This window comes from Rutilus rutilus (assembly GCF_951802725.1).
Source record: "Rutilus rutilus genome assembly, chromosome: 5".
NCBI classification, from domain to species: Eukaryota; Metazoa; Chordata; class Actinopteri; order Cypriniformes; family Leuciscidae; genus Rutilus; species Rutilus rutilus.
The window spans coordinates 37837469-37864189 of record NC_140213.1 but is presented as its reverse complement, the minus strand read 5'-3'; the positions used below and the strand labels follow the sequence as shown (position 1 = coordinate 37864189).

The window sequence follows — 26721 nt, the reverse complement described above, 5'->3', positions numbered from 1 at the left end:
CATGGTTTCCACAAATATAAACAGCAGCACAAAAGTTTTCACCAGTGATTATAATAAGAAATATTTCCTGAGCAGCAAATCAGCACATTAGAATGATTTCTGAAGGATCATGTGACACTGAAGACTGGAGGAATGATACTGAAAATTCAGCTTTGCAATTGCATCACAGGGATAAATGACATATTCCATGCATGACTCCCACAGATCATTTTGTTTTTCCTGCTGGGTAAAACAGTCAATAAGAGCCGTCTTCAGAAACATCAGAGTGGTTCATCATATCAGAGAAGACCGGAAAGATAAACTAGAAAACATGAGCGCTAGATACACTAGACTGAAATACGCCCCTATATGAGCTACAATTGCTGCGGGAGGTCCCGCTCGCAGCGGTTGATGCACAAGGTAACAGTCGCATTCTCTGGACCATGTGATCCCAGATGAGAAATGCCTCTGGCCTGCGAGGATGCCCGCAGCCCATCCGGGAGACAGATGCCAAGCAATTAAACGAAAACTTGCTCGTTGAACAGACACGGTCTGGAAGCGTTTTAATAACCTGGAAACTATTTAGAAAATGGTTGACGTTCAGATGCTGACAGAAAAACAAAGGGCTGCATTGTAAAAGAGAGAGAGAGAGAGTGTGTGTTTTCTTCACTGATCAACTCCGCAGCCGAGGAGCAGAGCGTCGAAACCAAAAAGCTGTCACCCATCTTGGTTCCTTCATGGTGAATGCCATGCTTGTGTTTTGACTGTAGTAATAAAATCAATTCATTGCAACTTCAAGCCAAATGTGTAATTTCTCTGGGAAGCCAGATTTGGTCAAAGCCATCTGAGATTCCTTTGTTGGGTGTGTCACTACATGAAGGAAAAAAAAAAAAAAAAAAGGAGAAAGAGAGAAAAGCATGAAAACATACATGCTCTTCTCAGTTCAATACCAGGGCTACAATTATGGACATGGATTGCCAGTAAGACAGCTTTCTGTCCAATTATTCCCACTGGTTAAAAGCATAGTTCACTAAATGAACATCATTTACACACCCTCATGCCATTCCAAACCTGCATACGTTTCTTTATTCTGTGAAGCACAAAAAAGATGGACAGCCAACATTGGACCCCATTGACTTATTGTGTGGACATAAAAACCATGAGACATTTTCAAAACATCCTTTTTTGTGTTCAGCTGAAGAAAAATACATATAGGCTTTGGCATGAGGGTAACTGTCATTCTGTGGTAATGGACAGAACATCAGTCATATTAAACTCAAAACAAACTCATCACAAAAAAACCATGATACATTTTTTTTTTTTTTTGCACTCAGCAGAAGACATACATACAGGTTTGGAATGACATGAGAGAAATCATCATTCTGTGGTAATGGACATCACATCAGTCAATATTTAACCTAAAAACATCTTTTAAAATATGTAGGGATGTGAACTCTTCCTTCCACTCGAGCTCAGTGCATCCAATCCTCCTCGTTTACCATTTCTCTCCTCCTTCCTCTACCTCTCAAGTAGCTCTCCTCTCCTCTAGGACGTGACCCGCCTAGTTCGCTCTCACTCCATAAATCACATGTGGTGTTTTGGGGAGGCACGGACTTAAAAAGACGCTGTGGCACTGAGTAACTTTTCTTCCCTCCCCCGAGAGGCCGTTTCCTCCCACTGCATTGGCTCGTGAGAAGCCAAAACACTCTAGCATTCGGCACTTTCCGACACCCGCGGGCAAAAAACAAAATCAGAAGTTCACTGCGCCGAAGTGTCTGTTTCCATGGCAGCAGCTGGGAGCACGTTCACAGGAGCACGTACATACAGGCGAGTGGACCCGCTCTCTGATATTTTCCATACAACCCAGTGCACAATGACAAAGCTGGTGTTGTAGCACTTTCCAAGCAACTTAAGGCAGAAAATTACATGGGATTGTTCTCCTACAGTTAAAACCAAGTGATTCATTTCTTATGAAACCTGTGGTTTACTGGAGGTCAACCCACCTTTGATATGCAAGACTTTTGGAAGATTTTCAGCACAAAAACAGCACAACTTTGGAAGTTCCTTAGAAGTTTAATATGCTTAAAGTATTTCCTGAGCATGTGCTAATCCTGAACTTAAAGCGGAGAACAGACCCATCTCAAAATCATCCCAGGAGGTGCATAAGCAGGTAGAGCTGTTAAAGTTTTATAGTTCATTAAAATGTGATGTGTATCACATGTTAGCAAAGAAAAAAAACATTCAATAGCATTCCATTGCAGTGCATTACCAGACCCCTCATAGAGGCTTGATGTGTCTTTTCAAGCTCAGACGCCCAACCTAGGGGAACATAGGGATAAAATAATGTTCTGGTCATAACGGCCGTAACTCAAAGCTTTCTTTAACCTGAATCAAAGATGAAGAAGAAAAAGAGAAAGAGAAGGGGGGGGTAGTCATAGTGACATTCCACAAACCAATTTCCCAGGCTGCTCAGTTGACTCGAGAAACTGGTCAAATTTTGATAAAGCCCATAGAAATCTTAAAGTCACAACTGCAAAAAAACAATGAGGACATTTAGTTTATTGCTTGGTTTTAGGGGTGTAACGATTCATCAACTACATCGATGTATCGATTTATATATTCCTACGATCCAACTACATCGATCTGTGCTCGGCAAGTTGGTCTTCCGGACGACATATATCGATCTAACATCGTTTTAAAAGGTAATGAATCGATTGTATCGATACTAGGAAATAACGCATTGGATTTAAGCACGTCAGACTTTATATGGATGTTTTTTCTTAGCACTTTTAATGATAAAGGCGTTAAACGTTACTCGATTCAGTCTGCCTATCTGTGACATCGTCGCCATGCATGACGCGCCAGCAGCAGCGCAAAGACAACAAGCAGCGCAAAGTCTCTCACCTCAGAAAAACGGACTTTCCTGTCTCTCAGCCGCTATACTGCAGTAGCGCACACTCTTCAACTGCACGCGCAAATGCGCCGGCGCGCGCTAAAAAGGTGGGTCGCGGCTTGATGACCATGGGGAAACGTGGGTCCCATGGCCAAACTATTCAAAACATCATTCAATGTTGTGATAATCGTAATTAATAATCGCAATTACAATTTCAAGGGAATAATCGACAATTATAATTTGTCATAATCGTTCAGTCCTACTTTATTCAAATAAAATGTGAATGCATTTGACATTAATTGTTGTTTACTTGTTTGTTTATATCCATAATTAATTGATACCTGATTCCCTTACAAGAATTTTTGTCTAAAAAGTCACTGAATTGATATCAGGTCACTGAATCGTTTCGTATCGTATCGTTCTAAATGAACCAATATCGTCCTTGAATCGTATCGACAACCACGAATCGCGATACGAATCGAATCGTTGTTAAAACAAATCGTTACACCCCTACTTGGTTTGCATGCTTCACATAATCGTATATTCAGCTAAATAAATTATGAAACGGCATGGTGAAACTAGTTTTAGAAATACTGACATAACTAAACAAAAATGAAATGCAATATAAGTAATATTTTTACACATGTATAAAATTGTATACAATTAAATACAATACAAATATAAAAAAAATTATTCAGCAAGGATGTAAATGAATTGAATTTGAATTCATCAAAAGTAATGACTTTAAAATTTTTACAAGAGATTTCTATTTCAAATCAATGCTTTTGTTTTTAACTTTCTATTCATCAAAGAATCCTGTAAAAAAGTAGATTTCCCAATAACATTAAGCAGCAAAACTGTTTTCAACATCAATCTGGACTCAAGACTGGAGTAATGATGCTGAAAATTCAGCTTTGCCATCACATAAATAAATAAATAACATTTTAAAATATATTACAATAGAAAAAAGTTACTTGAAATTATAATAATATTACATAATATAATAGACCTTTTTTTGCTGTATTTTTTATCAAATAAATGCAGCTTTGGTGGGCATAGGAGAATAAAAAAAAATGACTGACCTAGTTTGATTTGGAGAGAATATAATTGAACAAAATAAAAAATAAAACAACAGAACATCAATTTTAAACCTATTGATACTGTGAAAACTCACAACCTGATCTTGCAATGAATTTTCCACAGGAACACCAAGGACTCTCCTGGTTACTCGACCAGAAGAAAACACTAAACTTTTTTTTCTCTAACCCAATCGGCACAGGCCAAAAGTTGAATCCTCAAGCAGCCACATGCCTTGCTGCTACAGTAAACCCGTGTCCAGTGGGGACGGCGGAGCGAAACAAAATGTTCTGACTGGGAAACCATCATCTGCTGTTCCACACTCATGTAAAAACAAAACATGTTTTTACTCTCTCTACACTGTCCCAAGACACAACAGTCATCGATTTTATTTTTTTCCTGTTGTGTTCCACAGAAGAAAGAAATTCATACAGGTTGGAAATGACATGAGGGGGAGCGAATGATGACAGGAACATTTTTGGATAAACTATCCCTATAAAAGTCAGAGGCAAATAAATCATTTGGCCTGGAGTCATACTGGGCTGCTTTGCAAATTGCACAGTGAAAATCCTGATACACGTCCTCTGAAGTCTAACACCTGCTTTATGATTCATTGTCTTGTCATTTCCTCTCACATCTATCTTTTTATCCATTTTTTTCTCCTCTCCTCCGCTTGAGGCCATTATAACCTGGATTATGGCACTGTGATGGAGCCGTATGCAACCCAGTCTATGTGAATGACAGATTGATTTAATATGGCCCCTGCAGGCAGCAACTGGTTCCTGCCACACAGTTTGGAGAAACTAACAGGCCATATGGGAGAAACAACACACGGGATTCCTTTCCGAGGGCCGAACGAAAGGGCTAGAGATCTGTCGCATATCCGATGTTGACAAGCAGAGGAAACAGAGGAGGGCGAAAGGTCAGCGAGGAGGCTTAATCTAATAATCAACTCCAAACAATCAGCCATTTATGTGGGAACAGCATGACCGTTTACAGAGCCGCAAAACAGCCAATCAACTTCTCCTAATCATAGTGATGTAAAAAAAAAAAACAAATTACACTAATTTTAAAAACGTGAGAAAGGAGGGTAAATTTGTACCACAGGAAACAATATGACTGGTTTGCATATACAGAGCAAAAAAAATAAATAAATCACAATGCAGCAGCCCTCTCAAACAAAGCAGAGTCTGTGTCCTGTACAAACTCTCACAGTCCACGCGGTCACAGCTCGGGGACCCACATTTGGGGCAAGGCTTGGGATTTTTTTACGGGAATTTTTGTATAAACACTCCCGTTCGGCATAGGCTGCCGTAATGGCTGCCACTCTTGCTCTGGCAGCAGCTCTGCCATTTAGGGGAAGCGTCAGCTAAAAGGTGAAGAGCTCTCTCTATGTGAGAGTTTAGAAAGGAGGGGAAAAAAAGACATAAACAGATTACTCTAGACCACACATGCTTTTTAAGGAACTCTGGCATCCTTGTAGCTCATGAAGAAGGCACGCTGAAATGCTAACGGTGTGCTGAACTGGGAGCGTTACGCAGGGTGCCCTTTCTCTACGGTTTCAAAACAAATAAAAATAGAAATGTGGTCAACCTGGGACATTATTGGCAGCAGGCGGACACCGGACAGCAAGCAAGAAGGGACCCCTGGTTAGTTATATTAGCAGCACAAGATGTGTTCCCTTTCCAAAAACAGTGTCAGAGTGTTTATATTAGAAATATGGGGGGGGGGGGGGGGGGGGGGGGGGGGGGGGGACAAAAAAGCAAATCCATCTAAAGGTGCTTGTGAAACCCCAAGCAAATGAAGGGGAAAGGAATGTCCAATCAAGCTTGTTTACAAGTACGTACATGTTTGGCTTGGTTTGCATGCAAATCACGTCACATGAGAAAAAGCTCAGTCAGGAACGCAGTAAATGCATAAAGTGGTATTCAAAACAATATAAAAAACCATTAAGACTTTAAGATTTTTTTACTTTCTATTCATCCTTAAAAGAGAATCCTGAAATGAGTCTTGCGGTTTCGACAAAAATATTAAGCAGCACAACTGTTTTCAACATTGATATTAATAAGAAATGTGTCTTAAGCGCCAAATCAATCAGCATATTAGAAGGATCATGTGACACTGAAGACTGGATTAATGGAGTAACTGAAAATAAAGGCTTGCCATCACAGGAATAAATTACATTTAAAAAATATTTAAAAATAGAAATATTTTACAATATTTACTGTATTTTTGACCACACCTCTGAACATTATTTTCAAGTAACCAAGATATTAAAATGACAAAAATAAATACAGAATGGGACTTATTTATCATTCAGGCTTTATTGAATGAGAGTTAAAACGGGTCTCTATATGGTTGATAAACAAAAACTTTTGGTGGCTTGGTGACATCAGCCGAAAAGGTTTCAGAGGCCAAGCTAATTTATTACATTTTAATGAGATATTACAAAAACAAACCATTTTTTAATTGAACTAATGCACACAAATGAATCCAACAGTAGTTGGGTTTGATTTGGATTTTTGATGTTGAAAATTTGAAGTAATAAAGAAACATTAAAGTAATCAGGTAAAATATGAAAGAACGAGTGAGCCGATCTCCATGGTGAGCTTTGTTCGATTGTTATTCTCTGAGAGGAGGATACACGAGTGCTCACATACACACACTCATATACACACACCAAACTACATCTTAGTAACTGATGATAGATAAAGGTGGGGGGGGGGATTTCAAAGGTCTGCAGTGTGTTTTTCTGCCTGAATAGTCGACTTTCAAACTGAAGTGCCAACATAGATGAAAGGTAGCCTAATTCAACTCCAGCCCCCACGAGCCGCTAATGGTTGACAGAAAACATAGTCAAGAGGGGATTGGATGGGTAGTTGTACATGGGGATGCTTTAACTGTATTATCTGGGTCTTTTTACATGGCTTATCTCGTGAGATTTCTAAACAGACCTGCCAACTTGTATGCTGTCAGCGCTACTCTCTCATATGAGTGGCCAGAAGGTTCTTAAGATTGCTTCATGAACTTTATTGGGCAATAGATGGCTTGATCAATATTTACTGAAGCCCATACCGATACAATCCAGTGTGTTACTAAAATGGATGTGGGACTGATGTAAGAACGACATCATAGAGCCGAAGTAACATTGTTTTCCAGGAGCTGATTTGTGTGTAAACTGCTCGATCGAGCTTCTGAAGAGCCACATCAGAGACCCATTTAAGACTGGGAATGAAACGGCACAGAAGTATTTTTGACTGATTCATTTGCTTTTAGGCATCTGCTGCTGTACTTTGTAACTGTTTATGTTATGCAAGTGCTGTTTTTTTGGGGGGGTTTTTCCATCCTTGCTAACTATGATAGTTTCTGATATTTAGATAAAGTGCTCTTAGGGGACATCATGCATTCAAAAACAGCTAGACGCATCACAGCAAAATGGAACAAAATGCAAGTGTCAATCAAACTTTTTAAAGTTACAAAGATTTGAACTTGACATCACCTTAAAAAAAACACAGTAATGTCTAGTAGCGCTAATGAAAATTAAAAGAAAAAATTATTTATTAACTGAAAAAAAGAAAGAAAAAAAATACTAAATTTACTAAAATTAAGCTAAAATATATTTTCATGACCCTCAAAACAAAACATAAAAAAATATTCTATTAAATAATAAAATATATAATGAAATTAAAATCCATTGCCACAAATCCATTTTAGTTTTTGTAAGTAACATTTTCACAAAAATAAAAACAAAACCCCATGGACTTAGTAACATTAATACAATGCTTTTGTATTAATTTTTTTTTTTTTTTTTTTTTGTCTACTGAAAAAAATCCTGATTTAATCTAGATATGATCTTTCCCCAAAACTGGCAGGCGGATGGCATGCTTTCATTCTAAGGCACATAAAACACTGTACGTCACATATCAGATCACAAACTAAACAAATCTCAGCCAATTGCAGACTGAAAAGTGGTCCAACCCTTCACTATTCACCACTCCGTAATTCAAAGATGAGCATATTAATAATAGAAAACCATGAAGGCCGCAGACGAGGGGGGAAATCCTCCCACAAAGCCCTCTTTCTTTCACTTGACCAAGCAGTGGATATAGCGATGCTGTTGTGCACTTGAGAAACATCTAAATTTATCTGACACAGTAAATGGCGGGGCAGACGGCTCAGAGAGAGTGTGTGTGTGTGCTGACACAGGAGCACAGCTGTGATTCTCCTGACCTTTATGTCGCGTGGTGGGGTTGTCCCGCGTTCGCCGATCTCTCCCGTGGGAAAGACAGACAGAGCACTGGCGGGCCATCAACACCACATGCGAAGACACGTTCTCATAGCAAAGCTCAGGATATTTAAGGACACATGAGAATGGATTATCACCCGCTAATGAAGCATCTAACATCTGGCAGCCTTCAGTATCTCTTCTCTGAAAAAAGATATGACTCTAAAGGTAAAAGTCAGAGAAATGTATCACAGACTGATAAGCCAGCTTCCTAAAATGGAACATGGAAGTAACCAGGTGAATCCTCATCCACCAGATCAAGGATGGATGGCACCGCTCACCCTTGGCAAACTAAACCCTCGTCACGTGCCAACTGGTGATTCCTGCGAGAAGCAGAGGCAGGCCAAGGAAGTCCCCATCTGGCAGAAGGGAACCGTGCCACACACCCACTGCCACCTGTGCCCATTCAACAGAACACTGATAACAACAGACAGGCTGAGGATGACATAAGAGTGAAAGAAAGAATAAAAGAATGAAACAGAGGGAAATAGATTGAGCCCAAATGTATTGATACTGATGTTAAAGCTGTAAAAAATATATATTTCTTTCTCTCTCTCTCTCTATTGAGGCAAACATTACTACTACCTATTGCTCATTCTTACTATAATGAATTTGAACAAATCTCTAAAATATTCAACCTACACTTCTGCTGAAAAGTTTGCAGTCAGTAAGAGTTTTTGAAAGAAGTCTCCTATGCTCACCAAGATCAAAAATACAGCAAAAAATAAGTAATTTGTAAAAAATATATTTTTTCTATTTTAATAGATTTAATTAGATTATATAGATTCATTGCAATTTATTCCTGTGATGCAAAGCTGAATTTTCAGCATCATTACTCCAGTCTTCAGTGTCACATGATCCTTCAGAAATCATTCTAAAATGATGATTTGGTGGTCAAAAAAACATTTCTTATTATTATCAATTTTGAAAACAGTTGTGCTGTTTAATGATTTTGTGGAAACCGTCACTTTTTTGTTTAGCCAAACTGAGTGTCTACAATGGCGCAAGCACCTGTAACCCTGGTAGGTGGGCATTTCTATTCTAACGGTTTAATAAGCCGCTTTCACGTCTCTGTTTGCGATCAGATCATTTTAAACTGCAGGAAAGTTTTCAGTCCAATTATCCAGTAAGCGAATGCATTCAAACAATCAGTGCAAAACAGCGCTGATGTAAAGAAAACCAGGCTTACTACATCAGAGATGGCAGAGAGAACAGTGACTCACGGCCAGTTTTCAGTAATTATTCATTCCAGTGTGTGTTTAAAACACGAGCTCTGTCATATTCTGTGATTGGTTCTGAAAAGCACAAGCCCTCACGCATCACGCTGTGTGAAATACAGACTGAACAGAACGTCAAAACATCCTTCCAATGTATGGCCAGATGATACGCAAACTACGTTTCTCGGCCGGATAAAGCAAACAAACGTCTCGCTAGTAAAGTTTTAAAGGATGCGGACTGTAATGAAGGTAAAGACGATTGCAGTGACGTACAGGAGTCGTACAGTAAGCACACGTGAGTCCTAAAGAAAACGTTAACGCTCTAAACAAGCTCTTTGCTGTTGCACTGTACACATACAGTACAGTGAATTGTGAAAAGTTCTTTGACGTGTGCTTTGATGTGCATGCATTTATGAATTATATGAACTTATATCATGTGATCATTTGGTATCCATTTGGAGTCTCCAAGTGTCCTTTTTTGGAAATGCACCTAAATTTCCCATGAAAAAAAGCTTGCAGATAATGCAGTTTTGTGAAAATCATCCTTCAATCTGATACTTTGCTGGATATAGCGAATTATGACAAAATGAACGTGTTGAACGAGTATGCGAATAATTTCACAAGTATGCGAATAATCGCACAAAAGGGTGGGATTAATCGCAATTAAAAAAACTTTAATCTATCAACAGCCCAAATAAAAACATATGCGAGGCAATCCTGTTATCATCAGTGACTCAGAAAGGGTTAAAGAAGGATTAAGCTTATCAGGGGTATTTCAATGAGTTGAGTAACTCCATATGATTTCCTTTGTAATTTTATGGCTGCCTTTCATCTTCACAGCACGTACATCCCTGCGGAGACACTGAACTCCATCACACTTCCAGCACGTTCTTACACAATAATGAGCTCAAGTATATTATTTATGTTCACGCACACCACATGCACATATTATAAATCAAGCACGTGGCTTTTCGCAAGGAGCAAAAAAGCCATTCATTGGAAGAAGAAAAAACAGCGGGCTTAACTTTAGCACGACATACAATGGTACTCATACTAAACATTTAAACGTGTGAATTTTTAGCTTTTAGGACGTCCCACTGAGTTATTCTAACCAATAAAAAACATTTTAAGAAGCTCTTACCCACTTCATTCAGAAAGAAAGAATGGGGGCTTGTAAAACTGAATCCTTTTTGCGGGTACCACTAAATGAGAGGCATGAAATATGAGCTTCTCCTCGAACAGTCTACAGAATCTGTCAGTTTACTGCTCGGCCTTGAATAAAATAACTATAGTAGTTATTATTATTTTGCTTTGAGTTAAATGTCTGTGAACGGAATCATCCAATTCACTGACTAGATGATGATTAATTCACAAATCAGACATTGCTCCTTTTCTCATGAAAATGTATCAGATTTTAAACAGTGCAGAGAATGTTAAATGTGTATTAGATTAACAGTGTTTGTTAATATAAGTAAATAAAATAAAAAATGTTTTTGAAAGAAGTCTTTTAGCTCACCAAGGCTGCAATTATGTGATCGAAAATACAGTAAACAGTAATGTTGTAGTATAATATTTCTAATTAAAATAAGTTTTTCTATTTTAATGTATTTAGAATGTAATTTATTCTTGTGATGCCAAAGCTGAATTTTATAGTGCAGTCTTAATTGTCACATGATCCTTCAGAAATCATTCTAATATGCTGATTTGGTGCTGAAGAAATATTTTTAATTTTCCTCAATTTCTTTTTTTTTTCAGAAATCTTGAAAAGAAAGTTCAAAAGAAAAACAAATATTTGAAATAGAAAACATTTGTAACAATATAAAAGTACTGTCACTTTTGATCAATTTAATGCATCCTTGCATAACAGTATTAATTTCTTTCAAAAAATAATGACCCCAAATTTTTGAATGGTAGTATCTGTTGACTAGACAAATCATGAATCTGTATATCTAATACTATGCATTTTAGCACTTTTTGATACCACTCAATTCCACATTTTTTATTTAGATTTCTGACAGAAATCTCATTAATTAATACAGACAACTAGTGAGAAACAAGAGGAGTCTCACGGTAGTCGGGTAAAGTAAAAAAGTAAATGGGTTTAACGTAACAGTGGCTGTGCTGGAGGCACTCAGAGACACTGGAACTAATGCAAAAGACAGGTGGCACCAAACTTAAGAAAGAATACGTGAGTAACTTCACCCCTGGTCATGAACCCCTTCCTGTCAGCTGCTCTGCCCTCTCGATCTGTTCAAGTCCCGAGAACCACCTCCAAGTCCTTCAAATCCAGAATCAAAACTCTATAATTCCTCTTTCTGACAACATAAGGTCACACCACATCCATTAAAGATGCAATCCATCACTGAAGCAACTGACAGGACACTTGCGGTATAGAGACAGCAGGTGCCATCACACAAGAAGAGTCCATTTGGGTGGTCATGGGGTAAAACAGCCAAATCTTGTCAGATTAATCATCAAAAAATTTAAAGAAATTTGAAAAATTAAAATGTAATGTCAATTATTTTGGGGATGCACCAATGTATCGGACAATAATCGGTATCGGCCAATAAAAGCAATTATGCGTTTAAAAATAGACAGTGACGCTACTTTAATACAAGTTATAGCACGAAAAAACATGCATGAACATAAAAAAGTAAAGATACAGTACGACTTAAGCTAATGTATCATGTCTCGTGTAATTGCTCAATCAGTGTTTCAACCATGGAAAAACGTCAATTAATCAGCTTGAGAACAATATGTCACTTAACGTTGGCAAAGTTCTCCAGTGTTCACAGTTTGTTAGTTAGCTATAATAATAAAAACACTAGACAATAGGGCTGCACGATATATATAGTTTTAGCATCGGTATCGCGATGTGTGCATCCGCGATAGTCACATCACTCTCAGCAAGCATCCTCGTAAACCCTCGTTGAGTTTTGATGGATGTGGATTGTAATGAAGGTAAAGACGATAGCAGTGTTGCAATCAGTCAGTTATGTGTTGTAAACAATTGAGAAAGCAAACAGATGTGTATCATTATATTGGATCGGCGCATGCATCTTAAAGTGACAGCAGCCTAATTTGGCTGTTGGTCACCAATGTTAATCAAACAACAAAAGAGAAAGAGAAAATCACTTTTGTAAATTTAACAAAGATAAATTGTATTAATTATATTTAATTTATACAGTCAAGACTGTGCAGTGTTATTTTACATTTGATTATTCAATGTCTGTACCTGAATACAGTTAGATTTACCTAAAAAAACAAAGCACTTTGCTCTATTGTATTTATCTATGCTTGTAATTTGTTTATTATTTTCTAAATCATAAATCACCACAATCATAAATCATCAAAATCATCCAAGAATGATTAATTCTTTCCAAATAGAGCTATTCAAACCATCTGGTGAAATATCGCGCAGCCCAACTAGAGATTGGCTTATTTACTGTTTATTATATATGTATGTTTGAAAAAAGAGTGTTTATGCAACAGCAAGTTATATACAAACATTGAGTGTAATTATTATATCTGAAAATGCATAGCAGTTAAATATAATAGTTTAGACTCAGTTGTTGATTGTAACTTCTAATAGCAATGTACCAAATGAGACGGCTCACTGTATAGTTCTAAGCATTAGTTGTGAGAAAATAAAACTATCGGTAGATATCATTCTGAATAATCAGCTATCGTTATCGGCTGAGACATTTAGTAATTAGTATCAGTGCATCTCTCTATTTTATTTTTATTACAGAAAATAGTGAGATAATATGAAAAGATATTTCAATTTTTTTTATTTATTCATGTATGAATAAATGTATTTTATAACATTTCACTGTTTTTCAGCAGAAATTAGATTAAGATATATAGTTGTCTTTGTTTTTTAGAAAGGGAAATGTCATATCTGGGAGTACTTGACATCAAAAAGTTTGAAAACACCCACATTAATGACCTGAGACACATCTCCATTCAGCTGCCACAAAGTAGTGTGTGTACTCAGAACGACGGTGCCATACTATGCCAGCTCTGCCAACTAGCAGTAAGGACACCCACAGCGGCGGAAGGAGAGCATTCGTCATTCCTGCCACGTAACCTGGACTGAGAAGACTCTGACATGTTGTGGACATGCCAGGCCCCCAGAGCGCTCCAAAAGGAAAGCGTAGTATTCGTGCTGATTTTTATGAATGAGTGTCGAGTGCCGTAGATGAATCACGACTTCTGTGCGACGCTAGCCAGGAGGCAGCAGCCAGATCCACACACAAACACACAGAACGTATGCCTACATTCACTGCCTCATACAAAGCCACCAGACAAGACACACAAACACACAGGGAAATGGGTAGAGTGGAGATATGGCTGTATGAAGTGTGTGGGTGCGTGTCTGTATAGATTCTGCAGTCGACAAAAGTCTTTGAACGTGACCGCAACTTACTAAAAAGAAATCCCACGATTCTCTTCTCTGTACTGTATAAAAATCACAAACCCTGGAGCTATTCAAACATTTTTGCTACATGTTTAACAGTAAATTCAGAAGCACGACTATGTATGTAAGCCAATAAATATGTGGAAACTCATGAATGTATAGACGGTTGTTTAACTACTCCACTACTGCTTTAATCACACGGCAGCTGCCATAGAAAAAAACGCCTTAGTTGTTACATTCACACTAGAGATGCACCGATTACAATTTTCTAGGCCGATTCCGATTTCCGATTTTTCACTGAGTTTGACCTGCCGATACCGATTTTAGCCGATTCCGATTTAATTTTTTTCTAACCACTTTACAGCACACACAAATATTTATTTTCCATCTTTTCTTTAACCCTTTCACGCGTAAGTTTAAAATATTCTAACTGACACCCCCACCCCCGAGTGAGTTTTTTCGCGAACGTTCCCTTTAATGTTTCCATGGCGACGCGTCACGCGATACACCGCAGCCACAATAATACTGTATGACAGATGTGTCGCTTTTATTTCACTTTTCCTTTTTTATTCAAAATATTCACAGACTTGCTTACCATGTCATCAACTAGCCTATCTGATATTCCGATTCTCAAATACGTGTAAGTGAGTGTATTTGGTCGTTTAAAAACCTTTCATCTTGATCTATAATGAGATGGGCGCCGCAATGTTGTCCTGTCAGTCGGATTTACAGCACGTGAATTCATCAGTTTCTCCGAAATAAATGCAAGAAAGTGGCCGGTGAACTGAGAAGAATAGAGTAAACTTTATAGTTACTTCCACTATATGTTTGTCTGATATGAATAACACACATGTCGGCAAATTATATTTGAATATATTGTTATTACTGCTTCCACAGACATCAGTGTGTGTTTTACAAACTCCAAATGTATTGTTTTAATCGTGCTTATGTGTATTTAAATATCTGAAACCTAAAATAAACATTATGAGGTTGAAAACACTGCTTATTAGTTGTGATATATGACAGCGCTGAACGCGTCCAACTCTGGCTCAGCGCCAGCCAACGCGCGAAAGCACAGTTTGAATCTGGCAGTTATGCGACGTCCCTGAACATCTAAATGTGGCGCCGCACCGTACTCTCATGGGCACAGACATACAAATCTCATATATGAGACCGTACCGCTCAAAAGGTTAATCATCCGGCGCCCGAGTGCATTTGACCGGCATAAAATCGGCATATGTCAGACTGACCGGCCGGTCGCCGGTCATGGCCGATCACGTGAAAATCGGCCAATTCCGGTCACCAGCCGATCAATCGGTGCATCTCTAATTCACACACCCACTTTTTTTCACTTTTACTGAAAATCTCTTTTTGAATAACTCAAATTAATAAATGAGACTATAGTTTGCGTTCATGTAACATAATAGAGCATGCCATCAACAAAAGCAAAGACAAGGGTTCGATTTCCAGGTAAAATGTTGAAGCTTGAATGCAATTTAAGTCACTTTGGATAGCATACAATGATTTGCATTAATCATTACATAATTCCATTTAAGTCTATTCCCATTGTATCACATATTTCTATAGCTTTATAACCATTCACAGACCAGATCAGAAGCATTTAAAGTAGTTAATCAGGTTAGAATATAGGCTACTACTACATAACATACCCCGATTTTCAGTACTGACGAGCCAATGCTAGTTGTCGAAAGTAAGAGGCAGACTGCAGATTTTTTGGCAGTTGGAGTTGATAGATTTCACAGAAAATCATGTAGTATATGATGGGCACAGACTTTGGTCTATGATTTAGGGCGCTTTCACACTTGGTTCGATTGCCTGTTCCAAACCCGAGTTCGATCGCTCCCCCCTCCCCATGCCCCCGATGGACTGTGTTCACATTATATTATATGTCTCCGAATCGCGGTACGCTTGCGTCATCAGGCTGCAGCTGACGCGTAATCGTGTTGCTTGGTAACCGCTATGAATGAAAAGGCGTCAAAATGGATAGAATTGCTCGCTTCACATTTGTTCTTTTTTTGAAACTTTGGTTTTGTTTTCAAAGAAAAGATACAGAAACACACTTGCGTCTGTCTGCCGCAAAAGTACTAAAATCGTTCCAAAGACAGCAGGCTGTCCGCCGAAGACAATTTTTGCGGAGGCAAGCAGAAATCATCTCTCTGCATGCTTCAATCCCGCTTTTCATCAAGGTAAGCGTATACACACACACACACCCACACACATATGCACGCATCACATTATACATCAATAGCGGTTCACTTCTGCGATTTGGTACGATTGCGTTCATATCAGCAGCAAACCTTACTGGAGTAAGCAAACCTTACATTCACATCATCCAAATGAACCGAACTCTGATGTCATTCGAACCCGGGTGCGCACCAAAAGTGTTAGTGTGAAAGAGGATATCAAACATGTTATACCACACAATATTAAGGCAAATAATTAACAATTATGTTTTTTTTTTCCACAATCGTGCAGGTCAACAACGTCCAGTAAAACTGACCAGGAAAAGCACTTGTGAGTTGTGACCAAATTGATTTTGTTGTCTTCAGTGAGGAGTCCAGTGTGGATCACAGCAGAATTTGCAAAAAGATCTGGGGTGCGTTTCCCGTACAACTATATAGCTCGCTGCTTAACTACCATAGTACGATGCATCGTTGGAGAAATCAACTAGCTAGTCACGACTGTTTCCCGAAACCGTATGTCGCAAAGTATCGTTCAACCACGTTGGTTTATGACGTCTCGCACGTGGTGGACTAATAACTTATTTTAATTAATCTGTTTGAGATTGAATTAACGCTAGATTTTGTCATATAAGTTACAGACATGGCATCTGAAGACCATTTCTAATTTTTCTCAGTTATTTTGCTTCATTACCAGACTCAATATTTGGCTCGTTCTTACATAGTAGAGCACGTTCGCACATGCGCAGTCTTCAAAAACGGTGCTTTAAATCTCTTGACAAACTAAAAGACGTAAAATTACATTTGTATGTATTCTAAATAAATAACACGGGTTGTACTGAATGTCAGCTTGCTTATTTTGCTAAAGATAAGGATTTATTCAGTCTACATCTCATGTAAACTAGAAACTATGCTTCTAACCACAGGTCGAGAGCTGTCGTTCCAACCACAGAAGTTTGCGATGCTGTTTGCGAACGTTCGTTGGAACGATGGTTTCGGGAAACACCAAATCGTTGAACTATGCTGATAACGACAGAACTTGCGACCATAGTTGGCTAACGATGCTTTCGGGAAACGCCCCCATGATCAGATTACTGAAGGGGACTTTTTAATGGCTAGAAAGAAAAAAACAAAAAAAAAACAGCATGTTTGTGGCCAGAGAAGGACAGTAAACCAATTAATTATGTTTACTCGAATACATAGTTTGCAAGTTTGCCTTCTCCGGAGATGGAAATGGAAGAAGAGCCGTTTTGTAGATTTCTTCACAAAGAGCTTTAGAAAAACATTACACAAGTAAAACCTCCCACACATGTCTGGGCAAGGCCAGTGATTACACACAACCTACAGGGATATGACACAGGACACGACATCCTCCTTACAAAAAACGGAGACACCCCTCCTCGGCCCCCCAAGGTTGTGTCGTGCTTTTCCTTTATCCTCCTGAAATGCATTTGCAAAAGTTCATTGAAATAACACAAACACATCCTGGTCTTCCCAAAGCATTATGTATCTGTTTCTATCATTACAGCAGGCAAGAGAGCATGGAAAACACTTTAAAGAGGATTTCAAAATTTTCAAACAGCCAGAGACATCTGCGAAACCTTGGAAGTCTTCATCTCAGAGCCAAACTATACTCCGCTTGGTAAACGAGCCTCATACTAAAAGTTTCTATATCAACAGACAGATAGACAAACACAGGGTCTAAAATTTACTTTTTGCAAATGGGAGTTACAAATGGAGAAACATTCGAGATAAATGTAAGATTATACATTTTCCATACACACTGAGAGACTAAAAGACAGACAGACGGACAGATTCTGAGAGATTCAAAGACAGACAGACGGACAGATATCAAGAGACTGATAAACAGACAGGCAAACGTGTTTATCGATCGCAAACAGACGAAACAAAGACAAACGATAGGTAAAAAATAAGAGACTGAAAGACAGACAGACGATCGCTATATATGGATTGTAAGAGAATGAAAAACAGACAGACGATAGATAGAGCGACTGATATATAGATAGACAGACCAATAGACTGACTGACTGACAGACAAGACAGACAGAGATTGGACTGGACTAAAACACTGAACCAGTAGTTACCAGGTTACTGAACTCATGACTGAACATTGAGCACTGTTCTGCGAGAGAGAGTCAGTTTAGCCTTCATTAGGCGACACTATCTGAGCTGATCTGTGCTTTACACAGGAAATCTGCAATCTGCGCATTATGTGGCACAGCTGAGGAATGTGAAAAATCCCAGGTATGCAAGCCATAGAGGATGCAAAATGGTTTGATCAGACAAATCAGCAAGCCTTCGGGACAACAACAAGAGTTTGCACTGTTGTTTGGGGTTGTTTCGCAGTCAATGAAGCCCAGGGGGCTCAAACCCATGCTCAGACCGCGTTATCCAACAATCCTCTCCCCCTCCCCTCTCTGGTTTGGGGTACGCAAGCATGTTTTTCAGGGGGAAGACGTGCTTGTCTGGATCATGGGGCCCAGACCTCAGAGTATGTGAGGTCACAAACCCTGAATGCACACACACACACACAAAGTGTACAAACACACAATGTCAGTGAGGCCACAAGCGAGCAAACAACTGGATGGGTCACTAGAGTAACAGGCAGACGGGTGGTGGGGCCAGGAGTGTAAACAGTGAGGAGAGTTATCTAACGGCTAGAGCTGTTAACAGCCCGCGATAAGAGCCCTGGAAGAGAGAGGGGAGGAAATGGCAGTAAAAATGTTGAGAGGGGGCCGTAAAGAAAAAAAAACAACAGACAAAATAAGTGGGAAGGGAGGAGAGGTTGGCGGACAGGAGGGAGGAGATTAAGGAGGGCTGACGGTTCGCTCCCCCTCACTGAAGAGTCTTGTTTTTGTGCTTGTAAACTTGACATTTCTCATCAACACTTCGCCTCTCACAGACCTGAGGACGTCCGTTGCATGCCTCCTCCCAACAGACCCCTTCCTATTCCCACCATCAAACCGAACTGGCATTGCAAAATGTCTCCGGAGACAAAGAGCAGACACACATTCAAACACACACAGATTACAAACATACACAAATCATACCTACAGCCACCACCAGGGGCTCCGTTTAGACTACAACAACATTCTCAGCTGCCATACTCAGTTGAAGACTGTTCATTTTTTTATTTATTTTTTGTGGTTTTATGCCACATCAACATCTAAGGCTATTTTAATGACAAGAACAGGGGGAAAAAAATGTGTAAAAAAATCATGGATGAACAAGATTAAATTAATTAATTCGTTATTATTTTTATTTAATTAAATGTTAATTAACATTGCTCTAAAATAAACAATGGCATCAGTCTGAGACCACTTGTGTTAAATGCTTCTTCTTTGCATCCAAATACAGATATTACGTTATCATTTCTTTAACATTTCTCAATTCTAAAACTTCAGGTTTAAATACTAAAAAAGTGGCATATTTTCATGTTGGTCCCAGAATTTCAGACCAACAGATATGTCTGTGATTGGCTCCAATGATTAGCCCTTCAAAAACATGTTATAAATAGAAACCTTTGCAGAGCACTTACACAGATGCACACAGAACATACGGTAATGGGTACTATGTTAATCAGATAGTGGTGATGGGTATGGACTAATGTGGCATGTTTATAAGATATACACTAAATACACTGTTAAAAAAAAAAAAAAAAAAAAAAAATAATAATATATATATATATATATATATATATATATATATATATATATATATATATATATATATATACTAGGGATGCACCGAAATTAAAATTCTTGGCCGAAACCGAAAACCGAAAAAGAGGAAACCAAGGCCGAAAACCGAAACACCGAAAGAAATTATGCCAATTATTGTTAGTACCATTGCATTTATGGCTATGACTGTGTACTAAGTTTACTAAAATCAAGGCATTGCAATTGCATAAATTAATATTAAAGTTTCAAAGAATAAATCCATTAAAATTTTATGCAAATATTTATTTAGCATTTGCAAAGTATAAAATTAAATGTTTAACTTGACCCCACTCATGTGTACATAAAATAATAATGTAAAAGCCTACTGGCCTGGAGAAAGGTTTAAAAATGAAATGTTCTCTCATAAAAACAGTGCATTTAGGTCAATACTGCCATAGCCCAAAATAATATCTGCAGTTATATGCTCATGGACGTGAGTTGCAAAAACCATAAACAGCTCAGGTAAACCTCTGAGAAATGACGGCTGCTCTGCACACACACGCAAAGGTCTCTCGCTCCCTCTCTGCCGCGCGCGCTACGTATGCGCGCTCATGCTCGCTCGCGATTCCGGGAGATTTAAACTAATTTGCGGGCATTAGGGAGCCGGTATCAATACGCGGGAGACTCCCGGAACTTCCGGAAGACTTGGGATGTCTGTGTTTTGAAAATCGCTGTCCGTGGGTCACTCTTAGATATATTTAAATACGTCCACACCGCAGATATGTAATGTTGCTTCAGACAAGCACGTGCAGGTCGCGGTGTCTGCTGTTTGCGTCATCACAACATTTCGGCCGTATTGTTTCGGTGATAAAAGTCTTTCGGCCGAAAACCGAAAATGCACTTTTGGGCCATTTTCGGCCGAAAATTTTCGGTGGCCGAATATTCGGTGCATCCCTAATATATACGCTAAATAATTTTGTTCATCAGGTAGCGGTGATTAAACAATCAAATAACTTTGCAACATAATACATTAATGGTCAAAATAATTGACATGCCATACATGCAAAATCAATTTTAGAATTTCTAAGACTACGAGTACCCATTAAAAGTTCTTCCAGCCAATGGAATTGCTTCGTGTACTGTTACTCAAGGGGCAGATTGAATCGTTCATGACATCAGAGATTAACTCAACAGCCATTCACAACCCTTTTGGATCAATGTATTCCTGAATGAAATCAAAATACATTTCTTTATCACCAGAGATAGATTATTAGAGCATAGGCCTAAGCAGGTTAACAAACATTACAAGGCATTACAAATGGAAAGTTCATGAACTCCAGGCACACGGATGCATACACAGAGGTGACGGTAACAAGTGCATGCAAGAACAGGCAAGGAATGCTTTAATGGTATTACATTTCGGAAAAAAAAGCAAACAATAGTGCTGTTGTGGACACCCTCATCTCATAATAAACAGGCAGAGTCTCGCGCACATACGCAGGAGCTGATTGACGATTGGTCGCTGACAGAAACTCTTGGTGCAGTAATTAGAGAGAGAGGACTGATCCAAATTGACTACAAAACCACTGTGTGCCCTTGAAGAAACATCTGTGCACAAGAAAAACAAGGCAATTATGCCAAGGGGTGGAAAGCCAGACGGCTGCGCCGAGTGACACTGAGAGTTTGTGCCAATACTAAAGACCGATTCATTTTAGGGAATCTAATCTAAGTTATATGATTTTAAAAAAAAATCAGTCATTTAAAGTTCTCTGTTGCTGTGTCTCAATTCACCTACTTATTATATGCCCTAAAGTATGTACTGTTTTTGTGAAGAAACATTTATAATTTATAAATTTAACATTTATAAAAAGTTATTACTATAACATTATTATTATTATTATTATTATAACATCCTTATGTGTAATTTAAAAGAAAGTAGAAAATGTGTTCATTTTAACCTTTAATTTTATAGTATTGTACCAACTGGGGATGCACACCCTAATTAATTGTTATCGAGTTGAAATAGGAAATTTGCGTCAATACCCAACCCCAGTTAAGAAGCCCCTCAGTTCCCCCGTATATCCTTGCCTTGACCTTTCTTTAAGTTTAATCATTCTCACCAACATTTGTGCCTCAAGAACACCGCAAGCTACCGACAGCTCATAAAGCGTAGGAAAATGCTGGGGTGTGATTTTCATAGACAAATTGTTGATTCCTTTGAAGCTCCATGTGGAAACACTGACGGGAAGCGTACACAATCAGACAGGTGGCAGCCCACTGCTTGTTCCAGTAAGTTCTTTGGAGAACACAGATCAATCAGTCGGACCATTAGTAGGTCCTATCTGCTGTGACTACCAGTCGTTGTCTTTGTTTGAGTGTTTGAGCCTTGGATACAGGTGACTCACGCCTCCCCACCTCTGCAAAGGCGAAAACACGGCTTTCAGACACAAGATTACCATACTGAACAGGTGTGCAGGGGAGCAAGTGCTGACACGATGTGGGCGGGAATGCCGGGAAGAGACTGTATCAGCAGTGCAGAGGGGAGTCGCTGAAAAAAAGGACACTCACAAACAGAGTCGCCCACTGATGTGGATCAAATCTCCTGGTAGGGTCGAAGCACGCCACCTCCATACTTTCCTCAAACGTGTCGTACTCAGGATTGTCGGATTCAAAGAATCCCAAGAGCAACAATAAACATTTCAGGCTGTAACGGAGCGCGTTTTTGAGGAGAGTTGATTTCCTCTGTTTGTTTTCAAACTGAGGGAAAGAGGAGGGAGGGCAGCTCTGCGACGGGCTCTCTGAGCCTGGGACTTGCACGGTCTGCAGGTCTCTTGAAGGCCAGGGGTGGAGGGAGCTGTAGTGTTCTCATCCATTATGCTTTTCCCACCATTCTTGTGTGCTTGGGAGAGGAAGAGGGAGCAAACATTCATAAGGGGTAGTTCACTTTCCCAGGCATTCCCAGTCAGATGTAAGGGACACACTGGCCTTCATATCTACTGACCTCATGACTACAGAGATAAGAAATCGTAGTTGAAGATATTTTGGCCTCAACCAGATGATTTTCTCACATTCTATCAATCCTATCCACACCAAAAAATAAATCTGCATTTGGGGCATCAAAGTACTATTGAGGTATCTAGCCAAATCATCATCCTAATTCAAGCCCATTAATTCATTGCAGTAAACAGAGCAGTTTTGAATCTACACACAAGAGATTTCATCTACAAAAAAACATGAAATTAATCAAAGGATGTCCATTTAATAAATATAAAACGAAAACATTTAGAAATTAGAGGTCAACTGATGTGTGTTTGGTGTTTTTAGCCCCCAACGGCACCTTCCAGGCAGCGAGGGGATGGGTAGGTTTAAGGTTGAGGTTAGGGTTAGCTGCCTAACCTCTTAAAAACACCATCGAGCTGAATTTTTATAGTTTTTGATGTCAATAGCAAATATGCACACAAATTTCACTCACACTTTCCTCAAAAATTATTGAAAAAGTACATTATTCTTTAACAATGTGTCTAGGAGCACCAGTAAGCATTTTCCAATAGTCAACGTCTGATGTAAATAGGGCTGCAGCTATCGATTCTTTTTGTAATCGATTAATCTAGCACTTTATCGATCGATTAATCGAGTAATCGGATAAAAAAATTAGTGTGTTTTTAAACAACCAAAACAAATAATGCATAACGAAAATGATGTGGCTGTAAAATAATCAAGCATTTGGCTTTTATTTCTCAAAAAAAACCACAAAAAAAACCAGAGCTATTTATTCCAACTCCAACATTTGGCTCCAAACCTAAGCCTATTTATTGTACTTTTTACCCATTTAGTGTTTATAAGTGCCAGTGCCAACAATTATATAACAATACAGTTAAGTTAACTTTATACTGTAAAACATGTATAACATGTAAAACTATGAATACAAACTTAAATAGTAAAGGCCATTTGGCCTTAGTTTTGTCTTCTTAATACAACATTACAAAAAAAGGATTGCACCTTCTGCAAATTACCCACCGGAGAACAAAAATAAATTAAATGAATATAAAATATCAAGCCAAACAGGTACACAATGTATACAATTTCTAAAAAAATAAGTGTAGCTTTAAAAAGGGGAATGTTTTATTGCAAATATGTTAAAAAGAACAGCATTTTGTTTCTCACTTAGGCTAGTTGAAGTATATTAGCACGTTTTGTAGTATTATATTTTTTTGTTAATTGAAAATGTTCTATGCTCAATTACTTTGGTAGCCGATTATGTCTTCCCCAAAAGTACGAGTGGATTTGGAGAAGCAGGCTGGGGAGTTTCATTTTTTGTTGTCGTCTGTAACTATTTGGCAGACGTGACAAACAAGGTCTCGCAAAGACTGCAATGCAATATTTGTTCCTCCATCACGTCCCGGTGTATACAGTGAATGCATGCTGAAATTATTGTTGCGTGGCTACATAAAAGTTTGAGCATATGTGATGCATTGCCGCAATTGGTCTGACTGGCGCGTGAGAGAGACGAGGGTGCGTGTGTGTGTGTGTGTGTGTGTGTGTGTGTGTGTGAAGGGGTTATTTTTTAGGCTATACTCTTGCAGTTGAACATGAATACATTTACTACTTTAAAACATCAAAGCTAAACATCATATCTAGTCAAACCGCATCACGACATCACTACATCACTACAAATACAGTATGGGATTAAAATCAGCGAACATCAATGTATAGGCTTCGGCACGGGCGGAAATATTGGCGCTGGGTTAAAAAAAATGCGGGGGACAGAAACACAGAATCGTTACCTTGTTTCAGCGACGCTGGAAGGAAGCGATCCCAAACTTTATGGACATCTTTACTCTCCGCCATCGCGCCAACTAAATTCAAAATGTATCACGCGCTATTGTGCTTCCTGAACACTGAACAACGGTCCGTGTGAAATCAGATCCCTGCGCGTACGTGCGCGTCATAGGAATTTAACGAGGCTTCGAGGCAGAGTTTTTGCCTCGAGGAATTTTTGTAATCGAGTAAATCGAGTAACTCGATGAATCCAGAAACACTTTTGACAATGTGTCAGTAAAATTTCAACAAAATAAAATAAATAAATAAATAACTCAAAAACCTTAAATCTTAAAAATGTCCAAATAATTACCCTGACTGATATATCGGTTTATCAATAGTGCACAATAAGCCATAGAAGAGCTTCAAACCAACCACACAATAGATCATAGATAAAATAAACTGAAAGGATGTGCAATTATCAAAGAATTTTCACTTGATACTTCAAAAACAAGTGTATAAATTATTCACTCAAAGTTCATTGCTAAAAAATAAAAAACACTGCGAAATTAGACTAATCCATTAATCTGTCAAGTGGAAACAGTTATCAGGTATGGTTAGAAGCACAATGAAATAATCTAAAAGTGGCCAAATATTGGCTAATTATATCAATGTATCATTAGTAATTAATAAGTACAAAATTCATCTGGACAATTATCCAATGAATAAAAGTAATTATTATCCAGCACAATTTGTTGTGTAGAGCTCCGTACAGAACATCACCTCAGGTCACAGAAAACCTTGTTTTGTTTTAAGGCTCCCTGTCTTCAGCTACTGTCAAAGTCGTTGATGAATTGGTTGACAGTCTAGTCATAACTCTCTCAACACAACATAGATTGCACTAACCAAATATTTACCTGACAAGATCCTGCCAAAGAGGCAGACCTCCAGTTCCCAAGCAAAGTAAACACCATCCCTCTATCGATTTAGCTAAACTCAGCTTTATCTTACGCAAACCAAGCCTCATTCAGTTTCACAATTCATTTCACTATTCATTCAAATCCCACGTGAAGGAACGATATATGAAATGCCAGGAGATGTGAATCCATCAGAAATAAAACCTGAAATAAATCAAACATTCGCAAGATCAGGTCTGGTTGGCAAGTTCTTACCCTTCTGGCAGTGGTTGGAGGTCCAGCAGCGGTAGCTGTAGTTGTCATTGAAGCTGGTCTTAATGCACTGCGGTCTGTCCTCCATGATACCTGGACAAACATCACCGCATTCTTTGGACTGCTTGTTCCCATTGATGTAGTTGTTAAACTCTGCATCCATAATGAGCGACCAGTCCACCGAGTCCAAGTAACACAGCTCCGGGTTCTTTTCGATTCTGATGGCCCCTCTGGTGATGTTCCTCAGGTTGTGGAGGCCGATATCTTTCAGGCTGGTCATTTCGAAGATGACCAGGGCGTAGTTATAGAACAGGTTGCGTCCTCGGATGACGTTGAGGTTGGGGAAGAGCATGCTGAGGCTGTCCAGGCCAGAGACACGGAACAAGAGAAGGTAGTCGGTGACCATGGTCAGCTTGGGGAAGGACAGGGAGCGAAAGTGTTCCTGGTTGAGGTTGTTATTCTTGTCTCCAATGAGAAGGATCTGCAGGTAGCCTTCCACCACCGTGCAGTTATCCAGCTTCTTGAACTCACTGATGTCATTGCGGATATCAATGTGAGGACCACAGACTGGAATGGAGAGCAAAAAAAGTATGTTAGACTATTATTATCAAAACAGAACGTTGTAAAGCTGCTTTATTAACATTTATTACACTGATAATGTATGCATTTCTTTATTAACAGAAATTAATAAAGAAATAATGTACATAAATATTGAGGAGATTTTATTTGTGATGGAATAATTAAAGGACATTAACTTTCCAACAAAAGCACACCTCTCTGGTGGACAAACATCTACAAAAGCATGACTTGAATTTAGTCAGAACTGAAGTATCCAGTGTCACTTGTGATAAGCAAGGGGACAGTGGAAAAATAATCTCAGAGCATGCTCTTAATTTACAGCGGCTTAGAAGGGATCTGCCAAGTTATCCTATATAACCCTTGGACCCTTGACTGTGTTGCCACTTTATATCAATGTTGCTGCTAGTTATTTTTCTCTCTTTAAAATCACTGAAAAACTAAAATAGCCGAAACATCTGTAGGC

At 38.8% G+C, this 26721-nt stretch overlaps 1 protein-coding gene across 1 annotated transcript in view; it reads right to left on the bottom strand.

The window, feature by feature from the left end:
- The window catches only part of igf1ra (insulin-like growth factor 1a receptor), a 98081-nt gene that overhangs the window by 59404 nt on the left and 11956 nt on the right, over nt 1-26721 (bottom strand). The window contains exon 2 of the mRNA XM_084409813.1: nt 25683-26246. Within this exon, the coding sequence (XP_084265939.1) occupies nt 25683-26246 (564 nt within the window). The remainder of the gene's footprint in view (nt 1-25682; nt 26247-26721) is intronic.